The sequence below is a fragment of the Ctenopharyngodon idella genome, chromosome 22 (genome assembly GCF_019924925.1).
Source record: "Ctenopharyngodon idella isolate HZGC_01 chromosome 22, HZGC01, whole genome shotgun sequence".
NCBI classification, from domain to species: Eukaryota; Metazoa; Chordata; class Actinopteri; order Cypriniformes; family Xenocyprididae; genus Ctenopharyngodon; species Ctenopharyngodon idella.
In genome coordinates this window covers 26,283,149-26,304,455 of record NC_067241.1, presented here as the reverse complement: position 1 = coordinate 26,304,455, position 21,307 = coordinate 26,283,149, and the positions used below count along the sequence as shown (strand labels likewise).

The window sequence follows — 21,307 nt, the reverse complement described above, 5'->3', positions numbered from 1 at the left end:
TATACAACTAAAATCTATTACCTTACATTACAAATATGTCTTTCTAAATGACTTACAGTGGAGGAAGGATGGCAGCTCTTATTGAACAGATATCTGAAAGTGAAGGTAACATTGTGATTGCAAGTGAGAACCGAGAAAAAGGTGAGGCATGAATGAAAGGTCAGTCTGTGTCACCTGTTTGTAGATGCAATGTTAACCTGGGGCCCAGGCTCAGGGGATGCTGCTTTGGCGTTTCTCTTATAATGACTGGATATCATCTTCACCATACTCGCTGATGCATGTGCCATCTTCAGAACATCAACAACAAAGGCTAAGTTCAGTACAATAAACCTCTGTTTTTTTTTTTTATTTATGGGATATTAATTAACAGTTAACAGGATAGTAGAGAGAGGACATGAAATTGTGTGGAGAAAGGAATGGGATTGTGAAAAAAGTACACTTTGGCATACTTTTAAAAAAGTGGAATTATAGAAATAGTATACTTTAAAAGAATGTACTTAAATGTGAACTGAATGTAATGTTTTCTGACAGCTACATGCATGTTATTTACAATTAAATGACAATGCATTATAGTTTATACTAGGGATGTTAACGATTAACCAACGATTAACCAACGATCGATTAATTGTCGATAATACATTTAATCGATAAAACTTATCGATCGTCGATTAAGCAGGTTCATGCAGGAACCCATCAAAATTAAGCGTGCATGCTGCTTAACCGCGAGACATGTAAAGCAACCACGAGGAAAAATGAAGCGAGCGCACCGGAGTTATGTTTGGGGCCATTTTACAGCTAGAGTTACACCTTCATCATGACTATAAGTTTGCATGTGCACAGCCTTTTGTTTTGTGCAAATGTAAGTTGTAATATTGTGTTTTTATTTTGTGTAGGCCTATCTATATCTGATTTATCTCATATAGGATGCATTTGGTTAATAATTAACATATTCAGCTTCAGCACGCGCAGCTCAAACAGCAATGCATAACTAACAGTGACTATGATTAGGACTGTCATATTACATAACATTATAAAGACAACAATATTGTAATAAAACACTGTAAATTATTTGGGTTTATAGTTGCTGTTTAGTTGTTTCATCGCATTGCTCCAGGAAGAGCACGTCCACAACATGACTCAATCTGAATAGCACGTAACTTAGTTCAAGTTTACTTGTACATTCGCGTCATTTTGAGCAGATATAATTTGTAATATTATGTTTATATTGTATATATATTTGATTAATCTCTCATATAGAATGCGTTTCTTTGAGTTAAATAACGCGCTTGAACAGTGCTCCAGTTTACCGGTGTTCATTCAGCACTTCAGCTCAAACAGCAATGCACGACTAATAATAACTATGATTGGGACTGTCATATTACATAACATTAATGACAACACCATTTTAATAAATCGTGAATTCATTGAGTATAGTTGCCGTTTTCAGCGCATTGTTCCAGGAAGAGCGCGTCCACAACAGTACGCATTCTGACAAGCATGCATCTGAGGCGGCGCTGATGACACACACAGTCATTATATTTGATCATTAAATGAGTAATTTAATAAATGATCAATCACATCAACTCATTTTACAATCCTACTAGCCATTTATTTAGATTAAAAACCCTTCTCATTCATTTTGTGAGGAACCTGGCATTTTGAGCAGCATTTGTACACCCTGTCTTGCCACTGCAGTAGGCGCATATTGCAGTATTAAGGATAACAATTAATCGATTAATTTAAACGACGATCGATCATGGGAATTTGTGTAAATTGACATCCCTAGTTTACACTTATATTAAATGCAATTGGTTTGCTAGTAGTTTTTGCTGTGGTATCAAAAGTCGAAACAAGAATTGTGAAATTTAACTGGTATTTAAAATGTTAGTATAATAATAAGCTTATTTATTAGAATACAAGGTTACATGAGTCAAAAACAATTAACAAATAAATTAATTTTTTGTGGCGGCCAGTGAAAATTTTGGCAGGGCAAATAAAAATTTGAAATACAGGCCCAACTATGCAAGTAGAAAAAATCCTTAGCATCAAGGCCTGCAATTCAAGTACACTTAAGTGGCCTTTTATTTCATTATTATATTATCTGCAAGTAGTTTTTTTTTTTAAATATACGTTTAAGATTTGAATTACACTACAAGTGCACATTCAATACAATTAAGTGCACTTCTTTTTCAACAAGGCCTGATTCAAACCTGTAAATGCCACATCTCAGTATGCCAAAAATAAATCAACTCAGTTCAAGTAATAGTTACAGTGATGCTTGCCTTAGCAAACACTAATAATAATACCTCTTTATAACATAAAGACATCTATATGAACTAAAAGAGTCTCACATTCTCACGGTCTGATGCATCACCCTGAACTTTGCTACTCTTCCTTCTCTGTTGTGTAGGTCTGGCAGGCATAGACCTCACTGATTTCTCCACTTCCTCTTTCTCCTGAGCTGTAGTCTTGGGCTCCAGTGAGGAGCCTCTCTTCTGTGGGGCTGTCTGGGCTGCATAGCCATCTGTACCCTGCTGCTCCCTCAGCACTTCCTCCAATCTCTGAGTGAGCTGGGTGTGCAGCTGATTCTGGGTCAGGGTACTAGATGCACACTGTGCCGGGGACAGACGCTGAGGAGGGGGATGAGAACTACCATCTGGACATGATTACACAGAATGCAAGGTTACACAAAGCCACCAGATTCATATAGTGACAACATCAGAAAAAATATTTCAGAGAAAAATTCAATAGAAATTCAGACACTTGGACAGATGCAGTGAGTAAAAGTCTTTTTAACTGGTTCAGGAGCAAAAGAACTTGCTCATACGACAAAACATTACACAACATAAGTGATGGAGGAGTAAAAATGACAGTAAATTATTATATTTTATTATGAGAAGGAGACTGCCGAGCGATAAGAGACATGAAACTAGCACAGCTATGTTGGAAAGTGGTTCAAACAGTCAATAATAGAGGTCATAGTACAAAAAAAGTATTCTCTTGAGTATTCAAGAGTGCCATGTAATATAGTTTAATATCTTTGCTAATACAACATACTTTACAAAATAATCACCTTAATACTCTATCTGCTGTTCACTCACCTGATAAAAAGCCATTTTTAGAGCAATCTTTTTGCAGAGCCAGCAGTGATCCAGATACAGAAATTCTCCTTTTGCTGGAGTTCAAGCTCCAGAGACCTGGTGAACTGAATTGTAATAAGTAACGGATTGACAAACATTAGACAGAGTCTTTTCCACAATGAACGTATTGTTATTCTATTTGAGAAACTGTAACCGAAATGCCAATAGAAATACACTCACAATGAGCTACCCTTTCTCACAGGTTGGGAGTCTGGGACTATGCTGTTATCTTTCACAAAAAGAAACAAAATAAGGTTAAAAACATTTAAATATGTTATTAGCAGTGGCATTTCCTTAGTATGCTTAGTTCATTTAATACCAAAAGTGTTCTCTTCATGTTCTTTGTCAGCTTGCACCATCTCTACTACTTTGTCTACAGAAATATTCTGCAGAAAACATGTTTTTATAGGGTTAGATGCCAATAAGACAGAGAAAAAGCAGTCAAAAACATAAAGCATAAAATGAACAATCTAATAAAATAATGTATGAAGTACTATTACTAAAAAAACAAACAATTTCAGAGCACCTTGCGGTACTTCATTGCTTTAGCCTTTACTCTGTGGTCCTCATTCTGGGCAGCAGGGGTTGACTAATAAGACACACACAAGATTTACTGATATTACCAAAAGATGTAAATGGCTTCATTAGTTTAACTGTGTTTCATAAACTCTATTCTCCATTTGTTAGTCTGCATCAGTATAAACTGCCCTGCTGAAAAATCCAGCATAAACCAGGATGAACTCCATGTTGTCCAGGCTAGTTTATACTGGTTAGAGCTGGTATAGTGCTGGACCAGCTGGTGGACCAGCAATTCTCAAGCAAAATTGAGCTGGTGTAGCTGGTCCACCAGCACTCCCGCTTCCTACACTGGGGACCAGCAAACCATCAACCTATGCTGTTCCCATCATGCAAAACATACCTTATGCTGGTGACCATCAATGCTGGATTTATCAGCAGGGTTGCAGAACATTTTAAGTATCTGAAACTGTCTACAATGGTTATACCTGTGCTTGAATAACATGGGCCTTCTTTTGGTTGTTCTCACGGTGAAAACTAAGAGAAGACACATTGCAAGATGTTTTGGACATCATGAGGTCCCTAAGCTCAATTTCCTTTTTCCTCTCTGAAGAGCTCATCATCTGAAGAGCTGGTTTCACCATTATCTTCGACACTAGAAAAAAGGCATCAAGCCAGTTGTAAAACTTCATATCGCCTTTTTAAACTTACATAAAAAATCTATGGCTATGTGTTGCAGTAATTTCACCATAAGTAAGATGATCTTTACAATTCAAAATTATTGTGTGTGTTAATCAACAACATTCCAGAGCTTTTACTTGTTTTATTTGTTTGAGCCTTGCCAATTTAAATATTCAAGCGCAAGAAGATGCGGAAGGGAACTCAATTCATTACTCGTGCATGGTGTGGGAAGTTTTCTGTGCGCAAACATCGGAAGAGCACAGCAGAAAGCCAGCGCACGAATACAGAATTGTGCTCTTTCATGTCTTCTTGCGCTTGAAAGGACAAATTCACACAAAATTATGTAAAAAAGTGCATTAGGTCTGCATTAGACATAACCAATGAAGTTCATTCTCGTGTGTTAGGCAGCACATTTGAGCTTCCGGAAGAGGTTTGTTCTCGTGCGTCATTCAGGTTTGGTTGAGCATCTGTTTATGTTCAGTGATCAAGGTTTATATGCAAGTAAAAGCCTAAAATAAATCTGTTCATTATAAAAAGCAATCATGTCTCTTCAGAAAATTTGGACTAAACCGCTCGATTCATATGGATTAGATTTACGATCTCTTTCTGAACTTTTTGAAGCGTCAAAGTTCTTGTTGCAAAGGCAGTCAATGGAGGAACAGAAATCTCTCAAATTTCATCAAAAAGATTTTCATTTGTGTTCTGAACGTAAGTCTTACAGGTGTGGAACAACATGGGGGTGAGTAATTAATGACAGAATTTTCATTTTGGGGTGAACTAACCCTTTAAAGTGACAGCCGCCTAATATTCCTGCTGCTGTCTATGTTTTTAATGTTAATCAAACAACAAAGGTGAGAGAAAAAATCATCTGTATTCACCTATATTTAATTTATATAGTGATAACTATCCAGTGTTGTTATGTGATTACTTTATTCGGTTTCTATACCTGAAAACTGACCTGTAAAAAATATTTATGACCAGGAAATTTTCACCAGCCATTGGCAGGTGTGGCAAAAAGTTAGTTTTAAGGCCTGTTTTCATTCCTTTAAACATGATAAAAATGTGTAAAACAGAGAGTACTTACACTCTTACTGTGGAAATCTATAAAGCTATCTGTGAAATTCTGAGGGAATAGATTTTCTTACTGATTAAAGTCATAAACTGCTTAATAGACCTACCTGAAGGCAGCACAAAGCTGGAGGAACAGCTTCCCTGTTGACACCCCACGGATACCTTCATCTGTATAGGGGTTACCATCTGAGAAAAAGAGATTTGTGCTCTTAGCTCTGGAGAACAAGAGACCTCTGACCACTATGATGCCATTAACATGTGGACACAGAGCCGTAATGACAGCAGCATTAACAGAGGTGAGTCACTGCTACCATACTTCAGCTGTTAACAGCTTTTAGGGAGAAAGCAGGGTAAATGAGGACAACAGTTCACCAAAGTTAATTATACAGGCCATCTAATTTAATAACATGCTTGGAATACACAGTCAAATAAACAAGCATGATTATAATTAAGCCCTGATGAAGTCAATTAAGCCGCTTTTCCACCGTCTGGCTGGACGGTTCTAAGAGCGGTAAGGAACGGTTTCCATTATATTTCCACTTGAGCCTTTTTACGGCACGGCACGATTACAAACCGTTCTCTGCACAGAATTCTCAGCACGGTTGGCTTACCGTGCTGAACCGTGCTGGTAGAATGTGTGTAGTGATGTCACAGCTCAGGATTGGTTGCTTGTCTGTTGCCTGGCTACCAGTTTCTCTGTAGCTGGCTAAGCATGCTATTTGAGCAACGTAAACACAAATTAATAATAAAATTAAAATAAATATCTGATCATTCTCCATAATGTGGTTGCTACTTACATCTCATATTGTCTATAAACTCTTGCTTTACCAAGGCAACGACTGACGCTTTTGTATTACATTCTAAAGAGCTCTGTTATCAGCTCAACAGTGGAAAATTAAACCAAATCCGTACTAGCTGGGTCGGATCGGCACGGAATGGGACGGTTAAGCAAAGAGAATGGTTTGGCCCTACGGTGGAAAAGCGGCTTTAGATAACAGATATTTTCATCAGGCAGCTGTTGTTAACAAACAAAGAAAAGGCCTGGTTTCTAAAATCAGACAAGCAGGTGTTTCACAAATGGCTTGAGAGGAGCTATATTCAGCTTTGACAATAAAATGGCATTAAAATGGTCTGTGGTCAATTCAAAACATCATTAAGCTCTATAAAAGATAATCCTAAAATAAACAATTATAATATTTATGTTGTGAGCATCTTGTCTTACCTGTTGGGTGATTGTATCTGGTGTTTGATGTGTGAGAGACTGGCAGGGCCTCACTGTTGATGATGCTCTTCCCTCTACATGCAGAGAGGGGGACACTTGACTTTCAGCAACAAAAACCTGTTAGTTTAACATAAACCATCACAGATAAATTCTTCTAAAAAAAAACAAAAGAAGATAAAAACTCACACCTCATAACAGAAATCCATCTACATTGTCACAGTTCACCTTAGGAAGAAGAGATTGCCATTTTTAAAAGCTTCTTTTAATCTTGACTTACCTGTGAACTTTCCTGTGAACTGAGATTGACGTGAACAGGTGTTTTTGCAATAGAGGTCTTCCTAACAGACGTCTGACATAAAGCAAAAGGGAATACAGGAATGTTGATATGCTGTGTGACAGTTGTATAAAAGAAGTTATTGCACATTTAATACAAGCGTTTCATTCCCCTTAGCAGATTTAATCAGACATTAAGGCTGTACAGCTTCTCCTGCTCAAAGGCATCAACATGTCAATCCATTCATTTAGTTTTTAACTAATCACTCTGGTGTAAAGCTATAAAAACAACAATGTGTATAAGATTAACTGAAGATTATCTCATTGGTATTGTTATATTACTCTTTATTAGAGTAGACTGGGGTTTGCATGGAATACACTAAAATAAATGTTCTGATTAGAACATTAGAAGTACTGGTTCTACTCTTCATTATATCTTAAAACTTGGACTTTCATGTCCATCAGGCAGGTCCATCAGTGATCTTTTAAAATAACGTCAGCCACATCACTCACCCTGTTTTTAGCCTGACCATAAACATTCTCAGTGGCTCGCAGGATGTCTAGAGAAGAGCTGAATTTGATGCAGACTCTGGAGCCCTCTAAGCTGTTGATGCTGACAGGCTCAGTCAGAATCAGATGAAGAGTCTTTCTTCCACTCTCCTCTGTGAAGTCAAATATAGAGGTTCAAGAGTGTGTTATGGAGTTATAGAGTGTGTTATAGAGAATATAGAGTGTGTTTCATATACAGCTTAGAACAAATCCTCAGAAAGATCGATATGGATCCAGAACTATTGCTTTTTTGAGATCAGTGACTGTTGATTGTACTACCTTCTACTGTGTAACTGTGGACCTCATTTTCAGCAATACACAGAGTGTTCCACTGGCCATCCTGACAGGAGGGAGAGACATCAAATGTGATTACATGTGAGCCAAAACCATATTTATGTTCTTAAAGGTGCAGATTTCTAAAAAAAAAAAAAAAAAATGCTGTTGAAAGTGGATCGGACAGAGCTGCACAACACACTTGTAGCCAATCAGCAGTAGGGGGCCTGTCCACTCATAATAGGGAGGAGAGAGAGTGAGCAAGAGGGAGATTTGAAGAAAGACTGTAGAAAGTGAGATGGCTGAGAGACATTACAAAAGAGAAAAGGTCAGAGGAATATCACTGGATAAACAATGGTTATGATCAGGCAAGAATAATATTAATATTAGAAAAGCATTCCAGCGCTGGAGAGACCTAAGAGGGAAGGCCTGAAAACTTCTGCTCCATATGTGAGTAACATTAGTTTTGCTATGTTTCAAAGAGCAAAGATACGCTGTTGTTGTAATGTCAGCCATAGGTAACAGAACAGTTTTCATAGAATTCATAAAACGCAAAAAGTACCCGGATGACCTACTACTTCCAGCGAGATGTTAAAGTGCGCATTCGATGGACACTTTACTATCCCATGAGGCCAGGGGAGAGGTTTCGTGAATGGAAGTGAAGCAACGCCATAGGTCACATGACAATTAGGGTGGAAACGATTAGTCAACATTATCGACAACGTGGACAATAAAAAATTGTCGACAAATATTTTTGTTGTCGAATAGTCTTTTGATCTCATATGATCTATTTGAAGGGCCTGCAATAACGCAGTTTGACCAGTGGGGCGCTGTAGCGCAATACTGTAATGCAGCCCTCCCGGATCCAATCCAATAGAAGAAGACACGGTGCTTCGGAGAGCATAGTGCAAACGAAGTCGAACCTGTAAAACGTAGTGTGTTTAACGTAGCATAAAACATAACGTTTAGCATAACTACAAAAAAATGCTGTCATGCAGGGCCACCAACTCTCATTCAAACTCACTGTTCGCCACACATCCATTTTCTCACGCAGTGAAAGATACATAGCAGAGCATAGAGGACACAGACAGTGCGCCGGCAGATAAGACAGATCAGGTTACTTTTGATATAAAACAAAGTCTTAACTTTTAAATTCTGTCAATTTTACTACGGGATTCAAACAATACATGTGGTTTTGGTGCTCTTGAAAGAAGAAATCTAGATAGGGAGCATTTTCAGAAATTTTTGCACAATATTACATATTCATATTTTTACTCTTATTAAAAAGTTATTACAATTCCCAGACTTAAATAAAAGTCCCCAGACTTTCAATAAAAACACAGTACGTCATTTTAACAGTATTTTTAACAAATTAATTAAATATACACTTTCAAAAGCTGAAGTGATTTCCTTTTTTTAATTATTAATTAAAGTATAACTCAGTATTTTAACTAATTGCTAGTGGAATAATCAAACAAAGCATACTGATTAACCAGTATAATAATCGATGATTAGTCGATTAATCGTTCCAATAATTGGTAGAATAATCGATTATCAAAATAATTGTTTGTTGCAGCCCTAATGACAATGATGTAGTACGTCCGAAATTTCATTCATACCACACACATTCGTACTATATAAAACATAACGGTCGCAAAGTAAGTTTCAAACCAAATGTAGTACCTACTATACAGTATGCTACTTTGGAAACAGCGTTTGTCCGGGCCTGGTGTGCTGCTGACGACTAGCAAAGAACACCATCTTCACTTTATTTTTTTCGCAAAGCATTATTTTGCTTCGCTTCAGCTATGATAAAGATTAGGGGTGTAACAGATCATAGGTAATCTGTGATCTGTACTGACCATGCCCCACGGTTTGGCACGCAAGTGAATCGCGGATTAATTGCAAAGTTTGCCCATCATCAAATTTATCATTTGCACGTCTTGCCAATATTATAAACGATTTTAAACCACTGAAGCGCAAGAAGAGGCAAATAAGAACTCAATTCGTAACTCGCGTGCTATTATATGTGCGCACAGCCTAAAACTAATTAAAACTAATTCTAAAAGTAATTAAAACTAACTCTATAACGAACAGGCAACCATTTTTGTAATTTTAACAGCGGATAACTGACTCAAATTTCTTAGCTAACTTGGGCATTCTCGCAGCTGCATTCTGTATTTTTTGGAGGCGCATCAATGCTCTGTTATCAATTCTAAAGTAAAGCGAGTTACAGTAGTCTATTTGCCTAAAATCGACCGTGATTGCTTTCTCAAAATCAACAGTCGATAATAAATGGTTTCGTTTTGGCTAAAAGGCGTAGATAAAAGTAACTAGATCTGACCATCAAATTTATTTTTTTGTTCATTTTTAAATCTGTATCTAGAACAAACCCTACATTTTTTACACTAGTTGTAATTAAACCAGACAAGGGGGTAGATTTTAAGCATTTACTATAATTATTTTCCAGGTCAAATGTAAGATTGAGAGACTATAGAGCCATTACCTGGGCATCCTTATCAGTCACACAGAAGTAAAAAGAGATGCTTTTACTTCCTAGGTTAAAGTCAATCCAGAACGCTTCAAGATTCTCATCCTCTGGCATGAGCAACTGTAAACATTATAATAAAGAAATGTACACGTATGTATTTCCATACTCATTCTTATTGGCTTTTATCCCATATTAAATGTGATAACTAACCTCATATTTGTCTAAAAATGCCTCCAGGCAAGGGTAGGAGTACACACTGTGAGAAGATAAACAAAGACATGTTATACAATCTGTAAAAAAAGAGAAAAAGAAAGCTGTCAAAAGATATTAAGTACCTTCTCCCATCTCCTTGCATGCCATTCACCATATTTAGAAACTTCCTGCAGTCCTGTCACAAAGACACATACAAAAATCATACTCTAAATTTCTATGCAACCAAAAAAACTCTGTTAATGTGAGGCAATATTTACAGTCTCAAACTCAGAATCCTTAATCTTCTTGAATGCAGAGGAGACAAAAGTCATGGTAAACCAGGAGTCAGCTAGTTCATTCCTCTGAGCTGGTGAAGTCATTCTGCAGAGGGCCTCCATTAAAGACACCTGCAGGTCATAATCTAAACAGCAGCAGAAATGTAACTAGAGTCAGTCATAGTATGAGTGCAGTCTGTCTTGAGTTTTGTAATGATCGCAGCATTTATAATTCTTTTGAATTGTGTTTAATTATAAATCTATGATCACACTTTCTAAACTAATCTTTCCAAGTATACTCACTACAATGGATTTTTGCACTAACCTCCACCTTTTAGGATTCGACTAGCCACGTCATTCCTGATTAAAAACAGAAAAGACTAAAGATTTCAAAGATACTTAGAATAAAAGAGTAAATGTGTCCACAGGAGCAAAAGGGGAACTTTTAAAATGTATGGTTAAGTACTCAAGAATCCTTCAAGACACCGGAGAGTGATAATGTATCATCATCCAACATACATCATACACGAGGCCTCTTGAGATGACAAGATCTTCTTCTTCTTTTTCAGCTCCATGGGAATCTTTGCCAGAATAGCATTGAGTTTCCTTGCTGCCTGTCATTAAGAGTAAATAATAATCCTTTATACATTCCCTCCTGTAATTAAGTCATCTATTTCTGGAAAAGTGTAAGTAAGCTCAAATGACATGTCATGTCACATGTCATGACTGGAGGTGTAGAATGAGTTTTTAATACGGTCGAAATTATTTCTTCCATGCATATTTGTGGCGACTGAAGCCAAACTGTATTGAATCTCTTACCTCTTTCTGGATCATGATGTTTATTTGGGCATCGGAGGCCAGTTTGCCAATGTGACTAAGCAGAGCTTCTGTAACTTCATATGTACCTTAGGGAATACACAGATTTAACTGAATGCAGAGCACTGTTCAACCAACTCTTTGTCTTTTCTTTTTTTTTTTTTTTTAAACTATTGAAAATTTGGAACAAAACACTCACCTTCTTTACAACTTTCATGAACAACCTGCAAAGGTGAAATCAAAAATTTACAGATCAGATTACTGTATTCAGTAGGGCTAGTTCATAAGTGGTCAAACATGTAGAGTATACATGTAAACCATTAGAAATATGTAGCAAAAGAGGTTACCTTGTTAAATTAATTTCTAGAATAATTAGTGGGGGCCTGTATCTATACATCTGTATTTGTGGAACTAATGGTCACTCTTTGCTTTGATTTGTTAAACACAATCCAGAATGCACTAAACATACTACTTCATTACAGGGCTGCAACTAACGATTATTTTGATAATCGATTAGTTGGCCGATTATTTTTTCGATTAATCGATAAATCGGATTTAATATTTTATTGACAAAAACCACACTATTGCACATCCTGCCCAATGTACTTCAAACAAATGTGCTAATGGAATACTATGAAAACATACAGTGCTTAATTTATTAGACTACAAGTCATAATAAAGAGAGAACACATATTTTAGGAATCAATCAAAAACTTGTTTAAAACTATTTATATTTATAATGTTTATATTGCCACCAAAACAAATTTTTGTCCCGCCAAAGCCTTATTTGATCAGTTATTGAGAGTTGTTTATTAGTGATGCAGATGACTGCTGCGCTTGTGATAGGGCGCATGTTAACTGACAGAGAGAATGAGTAGAGAGCTCCTCCCTCGTGCGCACGAACTCTCTCGGTCTTCAAACTAAGCGCTGTATTTGCTTTCTCTCCCTCGCACATAATAATCTAAATCAACGGGCACGACGCTAAAAGTTCGGAAGACCGAATCCATGTTTCACGTGGTGCATTCTGAGAATTTTTTTCCTGAATATCCGCTGGCTGTAAATAGTGCTAAAAAGAACATCACCTCAGCTCTCTGACAGGCATCTTGCACATGCAGCTGACATAAACCACAATTTCAATAAACGAAAAAATATCCTATCCAGTGATGAAGTGTTTTCCGTGTTGACAAATCGTTTGCGAAGTCCTAATAACAGCCACGATTCACACACAATGCGTCCACGTCCGCTAATGTCCAATTCGCGACATAACTCATTTGAACAGACTCATTTTAATGAATCGTGAAAACAAATGATCTGTGCAACACTGAACCCATGAGACGTCACTGTCTGAATCGGTGTATAACAAATCATTTACTCAGAACAACTCTAAAATGAGAACGTGAACGTAAGTGTACTTACACCCAAGAGTGGTTAGTAAGATTTGGCCTTAATTATCCACAGTATTTTCAGGTTATATCTATGACAATGTGTAGGAAATTAGGACTACCTATAAAATCAGTTAGTTTAGACTGGAGTGAGGTGAAACCAGAACAAAGCTAGGTGCATTCAATTGTATATGGTAGAAAATTATATTATTAGTTAAATTAACTTTGTAATGCTACTTTTTAATACTGATTATGAATTATTATTATTATTACTATATATACCAAAATAATTTTCAGGTCTAGCAAAGAAGCATCTTCTCTTACAAAGCTATGAAATCAGATTTTTTTTTTGCAAAGAAGGCAAGAAAGGACTACCGTAAGAGTGGTGAGTTCTTTATTGTCAGTACTGGGCTCGCAGATCACGTAGGTAGACCATTTTTGACCCAGGAGAAACCCTGTATTGTAGCATTAGAAATACTGCTGTGACTAAAGAACACATACTGGTGGATTAACCATTACAGAAACATGAGAAATGATTTTGGTAATCACCAATACTGATAGTTTAGGAAAGCTGTGGCACAAACCTTACATTGAGTGGCAGTAGTCTAAAAATTACGCAGCAGCTCATTCTGTTTCCTCTACTATTTTTAGATGCATTTTTGTCCATAGAATTGAATTATTCGGTGCTGTAATTTGAGACGACAGGCAGAATCTTTTCGTGCACGGTGGGCAGACCCGACTAATCGATAATGAGAATCTTTTTTTGATGATTTTCATTATCGATTATTATTGATTTTATCGAATAGTTGTTGCAGCCCTACTTCATTATCGAGAAAAACAACAAATGAATTAAAATATATAATCATAAGCTGACCAAAAAATAAATATATACATAAATAAATAAATAAATAAAAACTAGGTGACTATATAATTAAGCAGCAAAAAGTATGCTAGTCTAATTCTTGAAAAAAAACTGCACAGTAATTTTATAAAATCTAAATATGTTAATAAAAAGTCTAAAATTACTATTCTTATGAAATTAAAAAACTATTTATGTTAGATTTATATTTATATATGAATGTAAAGAATTAAATGTATTTATAATAATGTAAGATTAAAATACGTTTATTTTAAATGTATTGTGCAGCTTTTTAATGGGGCAACAAGATATGATAGATACAACAGAACAAAATTGGCTATTAATAACCTTTCAGTGTGCAAAACCATGATAATATGAAACGCTTCAAAACACAGCAGCACAAACCGCTTACGTGCATCCCAGGTGCAGAATGATGTGCTTAAAGCAATATGGAGTCACAGCACGCAGTTGCGCTGCGCATTGAAAAGTTCACGGCACAAAGAGAATCCCTGTGTATATCTACATCTAAAACATATTGATCATATGTTTCTTTTCACTTTTAATTCCAGTTATTGTGTGTGTGACGCCAATTCATAGTCCTTGTGTTGTGCGATCTAACAGACACCCTGTAGCCAGTATGAAGATATTGTTCAGAAACAGCAATAAACTCCTGCAAGATAAAGTCATTTCTATGCAATTCCACAGTTCTTTATCTACATATCAAGTATTATAATGGGAATATATCAAACTGGAGAGTTTTACCGTGCTGACAGTCATTACCGAACGCGACGCACAGTTTGAGTGCTGAACAGAGAATGATTGACAGCTGCAGCAGAGGGAAGACGAGTTTCCTTGAACCTAAATTTAACGATGTAAATAGTCTTCTGTCACTCACATGAAGCTATGGAATGGCTTCAGATGACTTTGAATATAGTACACAAAAACTTAATTGGTGCTAGTCTATTTCTTTTGCTCTATGACCCCCACTTTTGCCGTATAAAAGAGCGCAATTATCAGTCGGTTATTTAAATATCACGACAGGCCTAATTTCCGTTTAATTTTGAGACTGTGGCGGGACAAATTAGAAAGTGGCGGGCCGCCACAGTCTGGTTAATGTATGGGAAACACTGGTATTACAGCAGGTGTGTGTGTGTGTACAAATTGTGCCACACATACATCCTGATAAGTGAAGTCAAAACATTTTGATTGCCCCCTGGCGACTGGCTGCAATATAAATCATAAACCCCGCCCTCTCCATGTAATCGAATTGGATGCGAGTAAAACTAAAAAATCCAATTACTCTTCCTAGCAATTACATCTGCTAAGTCGTATTGCAGCAAAAAATTTTGACATCTGTGATGTCTTTCAATAGGTATGTTTACATGCACTAATTTTTGTCAATCCAAATCCAGTTAATGCAGTACAAACCCTAAACGTTGCAATACAATTCACATATTTGTTTACATGTGCATTACAGTAAATGCATTCTGAACAAAATTTCAGTGCATGTACAGCACCCAGTCGCCGAATTCAGAACTGGAAAAAGTCACCATGTCACCGTGAGTATAATTGTCATTTTGCCTTGATGACATCTCTAAAAAGAAAGCTGACGTATACACTACCGTTCAAAAGTTTGGGATCGGTAATATTTTTAATGTTTATAAAAGAAGTTTCGTCTGCTCACCAAGGCTACATTTATTTAATTAAAAATACAGTAAAAACATTAATATTGTGAAATATCATTACAATTTAAAATAACTGTTTTCTATTTGAAAATATTTTAAAATGTAATTTATTCCTGTGATCAAAGCTGAATTTTCAGCATCATTATTCCAGTCTTCAGCGTCACATGATCCTTCAGAAATCATTCTAATATGCTGATTTGATGCTCAAGAAACACAATTGTACAAAAAATTTGTATACAATATATATTTTTTCAGGATTCTTTGATGAATAGAAAGTTCAAAAGAACAGCGTTTATTTGAAATATAATCTTTTGTAACATTATAAATGTCACTTTTGATCCATTTAATGCATCCTTGCTGAATAAAAGTATTAATTTCTTTAATTTCTTTTCAAAAACATAAAAATAAAAATTCTTACTGACCGAACTTTTGAACGGTAGTGTATGTTACAAAAGCTTTGTATTTCAGATAAATGCTGTTCTTTTGAACTTTCTATTCATCAAGGAATCCTGAAAAAAAAGGACACAACTGTTTTCAACATTGATAATAATGTTTGCTGAGTTTGCTGTCTTGCAAACATGTGCATGCGGCAGACGATGTAAAACACAAAGCTTACCTCATTCGTGTGCAGCAATGGATGACACAAGGCTTTTATTTTTTTTTTTTATGTTTATATGTGAATGTTGTACATCTCCCCATGTTAACAAACGTTCAAGACAATCAAGTTTATAAATGACCAACTTATAAAAACAAATTTACAGCTGTGTTTGTAAAGAAATGCTCTCTTTATATGTAGCTTCGAGCCGCTGCTGTGACGCTCTACAAACGCTTCCAGTGTGAATACTCACGCGTGTCTGCTGCTGCAGTGACGATGTAGTTACGCTCACGCACTGCTCAAGCTTGCAGTGTGAAACGGGCGTAATAAGAAATGTTTCTTGCACAGCAAATCGGCATATTAGAATGATTTCTGAAGGATCACGTGACACTGAAGACTGGATTAAAGATGCTGAAAATTCAGCAATCACAGGAATAAATTACTTTGTAAAATATTTTCAAATAGAAAACAGTTATTTCAAATTGTAATAATATTTCACAATATTACAGTTTTCACTGTATTTTTAATTAAATAAATGCAGCCTTGGTGAGCAGACGGAACTTCTTTTATAAACATTAAAAATCCTACCGATTTCAAACTTTTAAACACTAATGTACATCAGAAGAGAACATATGCACGTTCATAAGAAATAAATCATGTAAACGCATTATGGCACTGCACCTGTGTGCAAGTTATTTTTTGAATAAGATTGAGAAGATCATATTTAAGCATTTACATGCTTAATTTTTTCCTTCTTATCAGATTATTTCAGGTTTACACCATCCCTTTTAATCAGATCAAAATTTCTTTCGGATCAAGCTCAATCGGAACGACTTTACATGAAGGCTTTTCTGTCCGATTGAGCCATCAATCTGAATAATAACAGAATGTTTGGGTGCATGTAAACGTAACTATTTAAATGCATTTCCTTTTATCGCAAAAATGTGCCATTACAAACCATCAGTGCATCAAAGAAGTCCTCAGCCAGCTTTATCAACATCTCATTTCTTGATGACCCTGCCTCCACCCACAGCTTTCTGGCCTTCTCAAACCACTGCACCATGTAAACATACATTTTAAGCCATTAATATATTATTCTCTTTCACCAAAACAGACATACAGTGGGAACAGAATCATTGATTATACACTTATCTTTTTAACAAATCCCTGGGCGACTATTACAGATATTCCTCCACCCCCTGGAAACACCAGCATCTCGCCATATTTGTGTAAAACGGTAAGCACCAGACAAGCATGGTCCACATTTCCAAGATCCATTTCCTGCAAGAACACACAAAAGAGTGCATTAGTGCCCACCCACTTTTTCAGTGGAACGTGCACACGCATATTTTCAAGTCACAAACATCATACCTGCAAACCTAACATAGGTGAAAAAAGTGTCATGTGTACGAACTAAATTGTTGTAGGGGGATCCGGGGGCATCCTCCCTCAGGAGAAATTTTTTGTGATTTTAACATGTAAATGAAGCATTCTGGAGCACTCTGACAAGAAAATAAATGTAAAAAAAAACAAAACAAAAAAAACATTCATTGACACTATGGCTGGGAATTGACACAAATTTCACATTCGGATTCGATTTTGATTCAGAAGCTTGTGATTTGATTACCTTCAATTCAATATTGATTCATTTGGGGCCTGTCAGGTACAGTACATGGAAAATTTCCTCGAAGAAATTTTTTTTTCTCAACTAATGCTGTAAACTATATAGGGAACCACAGCTGGTACATCATTATAATATTAGGTTAAAATTAATTGATTTGTAAGCTACTTACATATAAATTACACATAAGGACGTTTTTATAATAATGTTATAATAAATTATTAATGACATAGGCCTAATTATGTTTTGACTCATTTTTTATGTAGGCCTTAAAGTCCCCGTGAACCGGAAGCTGCAAACGACTTTTCTCCAGTGTTGTGACGTATTTCCAAGTGAAACGGAATATTGAATAGAGGGCAGGGTTTTATTTTAGCGCTCCTCCTCTCCATCTCTCGCTCATAGCAGACTAACGGTCGGAGGGGAGTGGTTTAAGCGTTTTCAACCCAAGCCGTCAAACTGATGTCATTAGAGAAGGGGCACCGTTGCAGAGGGGAGGAGCATTTTCAGATTTTGATTACGAAGCCAAACAATTTTTTTGTGTGGATTGACTTGCACGGATGAATCGTTCACCACAAAACTAGCAATTTGAGCTTACAAAATAAATAAGGTCAATTTTGATTTCATGTGTACTTTAAACATTTAAATGGTGTCATAAAACGGATTTATACAATCTATATTGAAGCACATGTTAAGTACAAATACAATGAATATGCAATAGCCTATAGTGCAAAATGAATCCTCTTTAAGTTCATTTTTGTAGCTGACTAATGAGTTTTTGGACATTGAAGGGCTTTTCTGAGGTAAATGTGATGGTAAATGTGACATTTTTACAAGCTATTTTATTGGCGCGTTTCCGCTGTTGAAACACTGATTGATCAATTGCATGTGGCATGATACGGATTTCGTTAAGTATCTTTTGTCATGAAAGTATATTTTGTCATGAAATTCAAACAATAAATGGCGTTTTGATGCTCTTAAATGTGACGTGTCAGATCGCTGTAATGCCTCAGTTCAGGCGGCAGTTTGGAGCGCAAGTCTTTTCTTCCTCTTCAATACAAAATCGAAAAACAATTCCTCGAAAAACATGAATGAACATCAAAGGTATGTTGAAATATATTGTACAACTTATCAGAATGTCTCATGTCTCATGTAATCACTTTATTTGTGTTTCAACCGCAGAAAGACGTCAATAAAACAGCTTGTGAACAATATGTCACATCATGTCACTATTACCTCAGGAATGTTTTCATTTATATAAACTTTATATAAATGAAATATATGTATATGCTTTATATAAACAAATGTTTGCCTTCTAAGTGCTTCCGCCAAAACCGTATTTACGTATTCTCCAAAAAGTTTACGCTGTATGTCCTACACCTACCCTATTCAACTTACGGAAAAAATGTAACTGGCGCTGCGTTCGTTCCGTAAGTAGAATAGGGTAGGTGTAGGACATACAGTGTAAACTTTTTGGAGAATACGGAAATGCGGTTTTGGTGGAAGCACTCAGAAGGCGAACATTTGTTTATATAAAGCATATACATTTACATTTTTTTTCAAAAATGACCGATCGTTTCGCTAGATAAGACCCTTATTCCTCGTCTGGTATCGTGTAAAGCCCTTTGAAGCTGCACTGAAACTGTCATTTTGACCTTCAACCATTTGGAGGCCACTGAAGTTCACTATAAGGAGAATAATCCTGGAATGTTTTCGTCAAAAACCTTCATTTCTTTTCGACTGAAGAAAGAAAGACATGAACATCTTGGATGACTTGGGGGTGAGTAAATTATCAGGAAAAGTTTATTTAAAAGTGGACTAATCCTTTAAGTTTTACTCTTGGTTTCCCCTCATCCCAGATAAATTTTCTAAAAATACTATGCCACTTTTGAAATTACTAAGATGTTTAAAGACAGAGATTTTGAAACAGAAATAGAAATCTTGGGAGTATACACATTTTAATAGTACTTATTCTTTCAAACAAAGATAATGATAATATTTTCCATCTTTTAAAATCATTTCTTATAGTAGTTTCTAAATTGTCATAGTTACACTTATATAAATTTTCTACCTTGTTTGGAATTATCACTCCCAAGTACCTTATCTCTTAGTAATGGGCGATATAAACGATATGCGATATAAACGATACAGAATTGGCCTACGATAGAGATTTTAATTCTATTGCACTATCGCGATAATGCATGTTGATGACGCAATCTACCCGCGAAATTTAGAGCCACGAGCTGCAGCCGGCTGCAACGCATCATCTTATTCGTCATCTTGAATAAACATGGCTGAAAGCGTCAGCGAAACAGAGGAGCTCGTGAAAAAGACCGGTGCAACATCTATTATTTGGACTTGGTTTGGATTTAAGCCATCCGACGAGCAGCAGAAAAATATACTCTGTAGAGTGTGTGGGGCAAAAGTTCCAGCTAAGAGAGGTAACACGACTAATCTGTTCTACCACCTCAAAACTAAACATGTTGTTGAATACCAGCATTGCCAGGCAATGCAGCCAACCGCAAGATCCAGTACGAAGAACGCAGGACAGAAAAAACAGTAACTGATCCAAACCTCAATCCAACAGTCATTTTCAAAAGGTACTCCTTATATTAGGAAGAGCCCGCGATGGATTGAAATTACCAGGGCCATAACTGTTTACTTGTGTAAGGACATGGTCCCTTTTCAAACGGTAGAGAGACGCGGCTTTAAAGCCATGATCAGCTATTGATCATTGATTATTTCTTTAAAAAAAAAATACATTTAGCAGTTTGGCTTTCCTAAGGGTCTATGTAACCTGTTCTGAAATGGTTCTATTATAATTTATATATCGCAATATATATCGTTATCGCAAGAGGCTGCAATGTATATTGCCATATCGCCCATCCCCATCCCTATCTCTGTTTGGTTCCATTTAATATCATACTTCTCTTTAAAACCCTCTTGTAGTTTACTCCCTATTTCCATAGCTTCTGTCTTATTAAAGTTCAATTTATATCCTGACATATTTCCATATAATCCTATCTCTTTTAACACTGAGAGTAGTGATGTTTCTACGTCTGTTAAAAACAAAATCACGTCATCTGCATACAATGCAAGTTTATGTTCCTCATCTTCAATTTTAAAACCTTTTATTAAAGAATTCAATCGTATACTCTGTGCTAAGGGCTCTACACATAAAGCAAATATTTGTGGCGATAAAGGATCGCCTTGTCTTGTCCCCCTCATTAATGTAAAATTCTCTGAAAGAACTCCATTGGCCCTGACTCTTGCATTCGGTTGATTATATTTTTTTTTAACTAATTTAATAAACCTCTGATTAAAACCATATACCTCACAAGTTTCAAAGATAAAGTGCCATAAAACCCTATCGAAAGCTTTTTCAGCGTCTAATGTCATCATTAACACGTGTTTCTTAGTTTTAGTTGAGTAATCAACAAGATTTAGTGTTCTTCGTACATTATCAAATAATACTCGATTTTTCACAAAACCTGTTTGATCTGAGTTGATTATTGTTGGTATTATATCAGCAAGTCTAGTAGCGATTATTGATGTGAAGAACTTCTGATCTACATTTAACAAAGATATAGGTCTATAAGATGAACATTGTGTAGGGTCTTTCCCTTCCTTTAATATTATGGTTATAATAGATAAGTTCCATGTTTGTGG

At 36.1% G+C, this 21,307-nt stretch overlaps 1 protein-coding gene across 3 annotated transcripts in view; it reads right to left on the bottom strand.

The window, feature by feature from the left end:
• Positions 1 to 17,098, bottom strand: part of LOC127504613 (synaptonemal complex protein 2-like) — a 30,271-nt gene extending 13,173 nt beyond the window's left edge. For all 3 annotated transcript variants that reach the window (XM_051879429.1, XM_051879431.1, XM_051879430.1), the window contains exons 1-22: positions 16,979 to 17,098; positions 11,699 to 11,723; positions 11,503 to 11,588; positions 11,203 to 11,297; positions 11,009 to 11,043; positions 10,687 to 10,829; positions 10,552 to 10,604; positions 10,427 to 10,472; positions 10,232 to 10,336; positions 7,732 to 7,792; positions 7,417 to 7,565; positions 6,908 to 6,979; positions 6,631 to 6,747; positions 5,516 to 5,594; positions 4,145 to 4,311; positions 3,667 to 3,729; positions 3,460 to 3,526; positions 3,321 to 3,369; positions 3,102 to 3,205; positions 2,352 to 2,656; positions 175 to 287; positions 57 to 93 (exon numbers count right to left, since the gene is read on the bottom strand). In XM_051879429.1, the coding sequence (XP_051735389.1) occupies positions 57 to 93; positions 175 to 287; positions 2,352 to 2,656; positions 3,102 to 3,205; positions 3,321 to 3,369; positions 3,460 to 3,526; positions 3,667 to 3,729; positions 4,145 to 4,311; positions 5,516 to 5,594; positions 6,631 to 6,747; positions 6,908 to 6,979; positions 7,417 to 7,565; positions 7,732 to 7,792; positions 10,232 to 10,336; positions 10,427 to 10,472; positions 10,552 to 10,604; positions 10,687 to 10,829; positions 11,009 to 11,043; positions 11,203 to 11,297; positions 11,503 to 11,588; positions 11,699 to 11,723; positions 16,979 to 17,095 (2,088 nt within the window). In that variant the 5' untranslated portion in view covers positions 17,096 to 17,098. The remainder of the gene's footprint in view (positions 1 to 56; positions 94 to 174; positions 288 to 2,351; positions 2,657 to 3,101; positions 3,206 to 3,320; positions 3,370 to 3,459; positions 3,527 to 3,666; positions 3,730 to 4,144; positions 4,312 to 5,515; positions 5,595 to 6,630; positions 6,748 to 6,907; positions 6,980 to 7,416; positions 7,566 to 7,731; positions 7,793 to 10,231; positions 10,337 to 10,426; positions 10,473 to 10,551; positions 10,605 to 10,686; positions 10,830 to 11,008; positions 11,044 to 11,202; positions 11,298 to 11,502; positions 11,589 to 11,698; positions 11,724 to 16,978) is intronic.
• Positions 17,099 to 21,307: the final 4,209 nt, after the last annotated feature.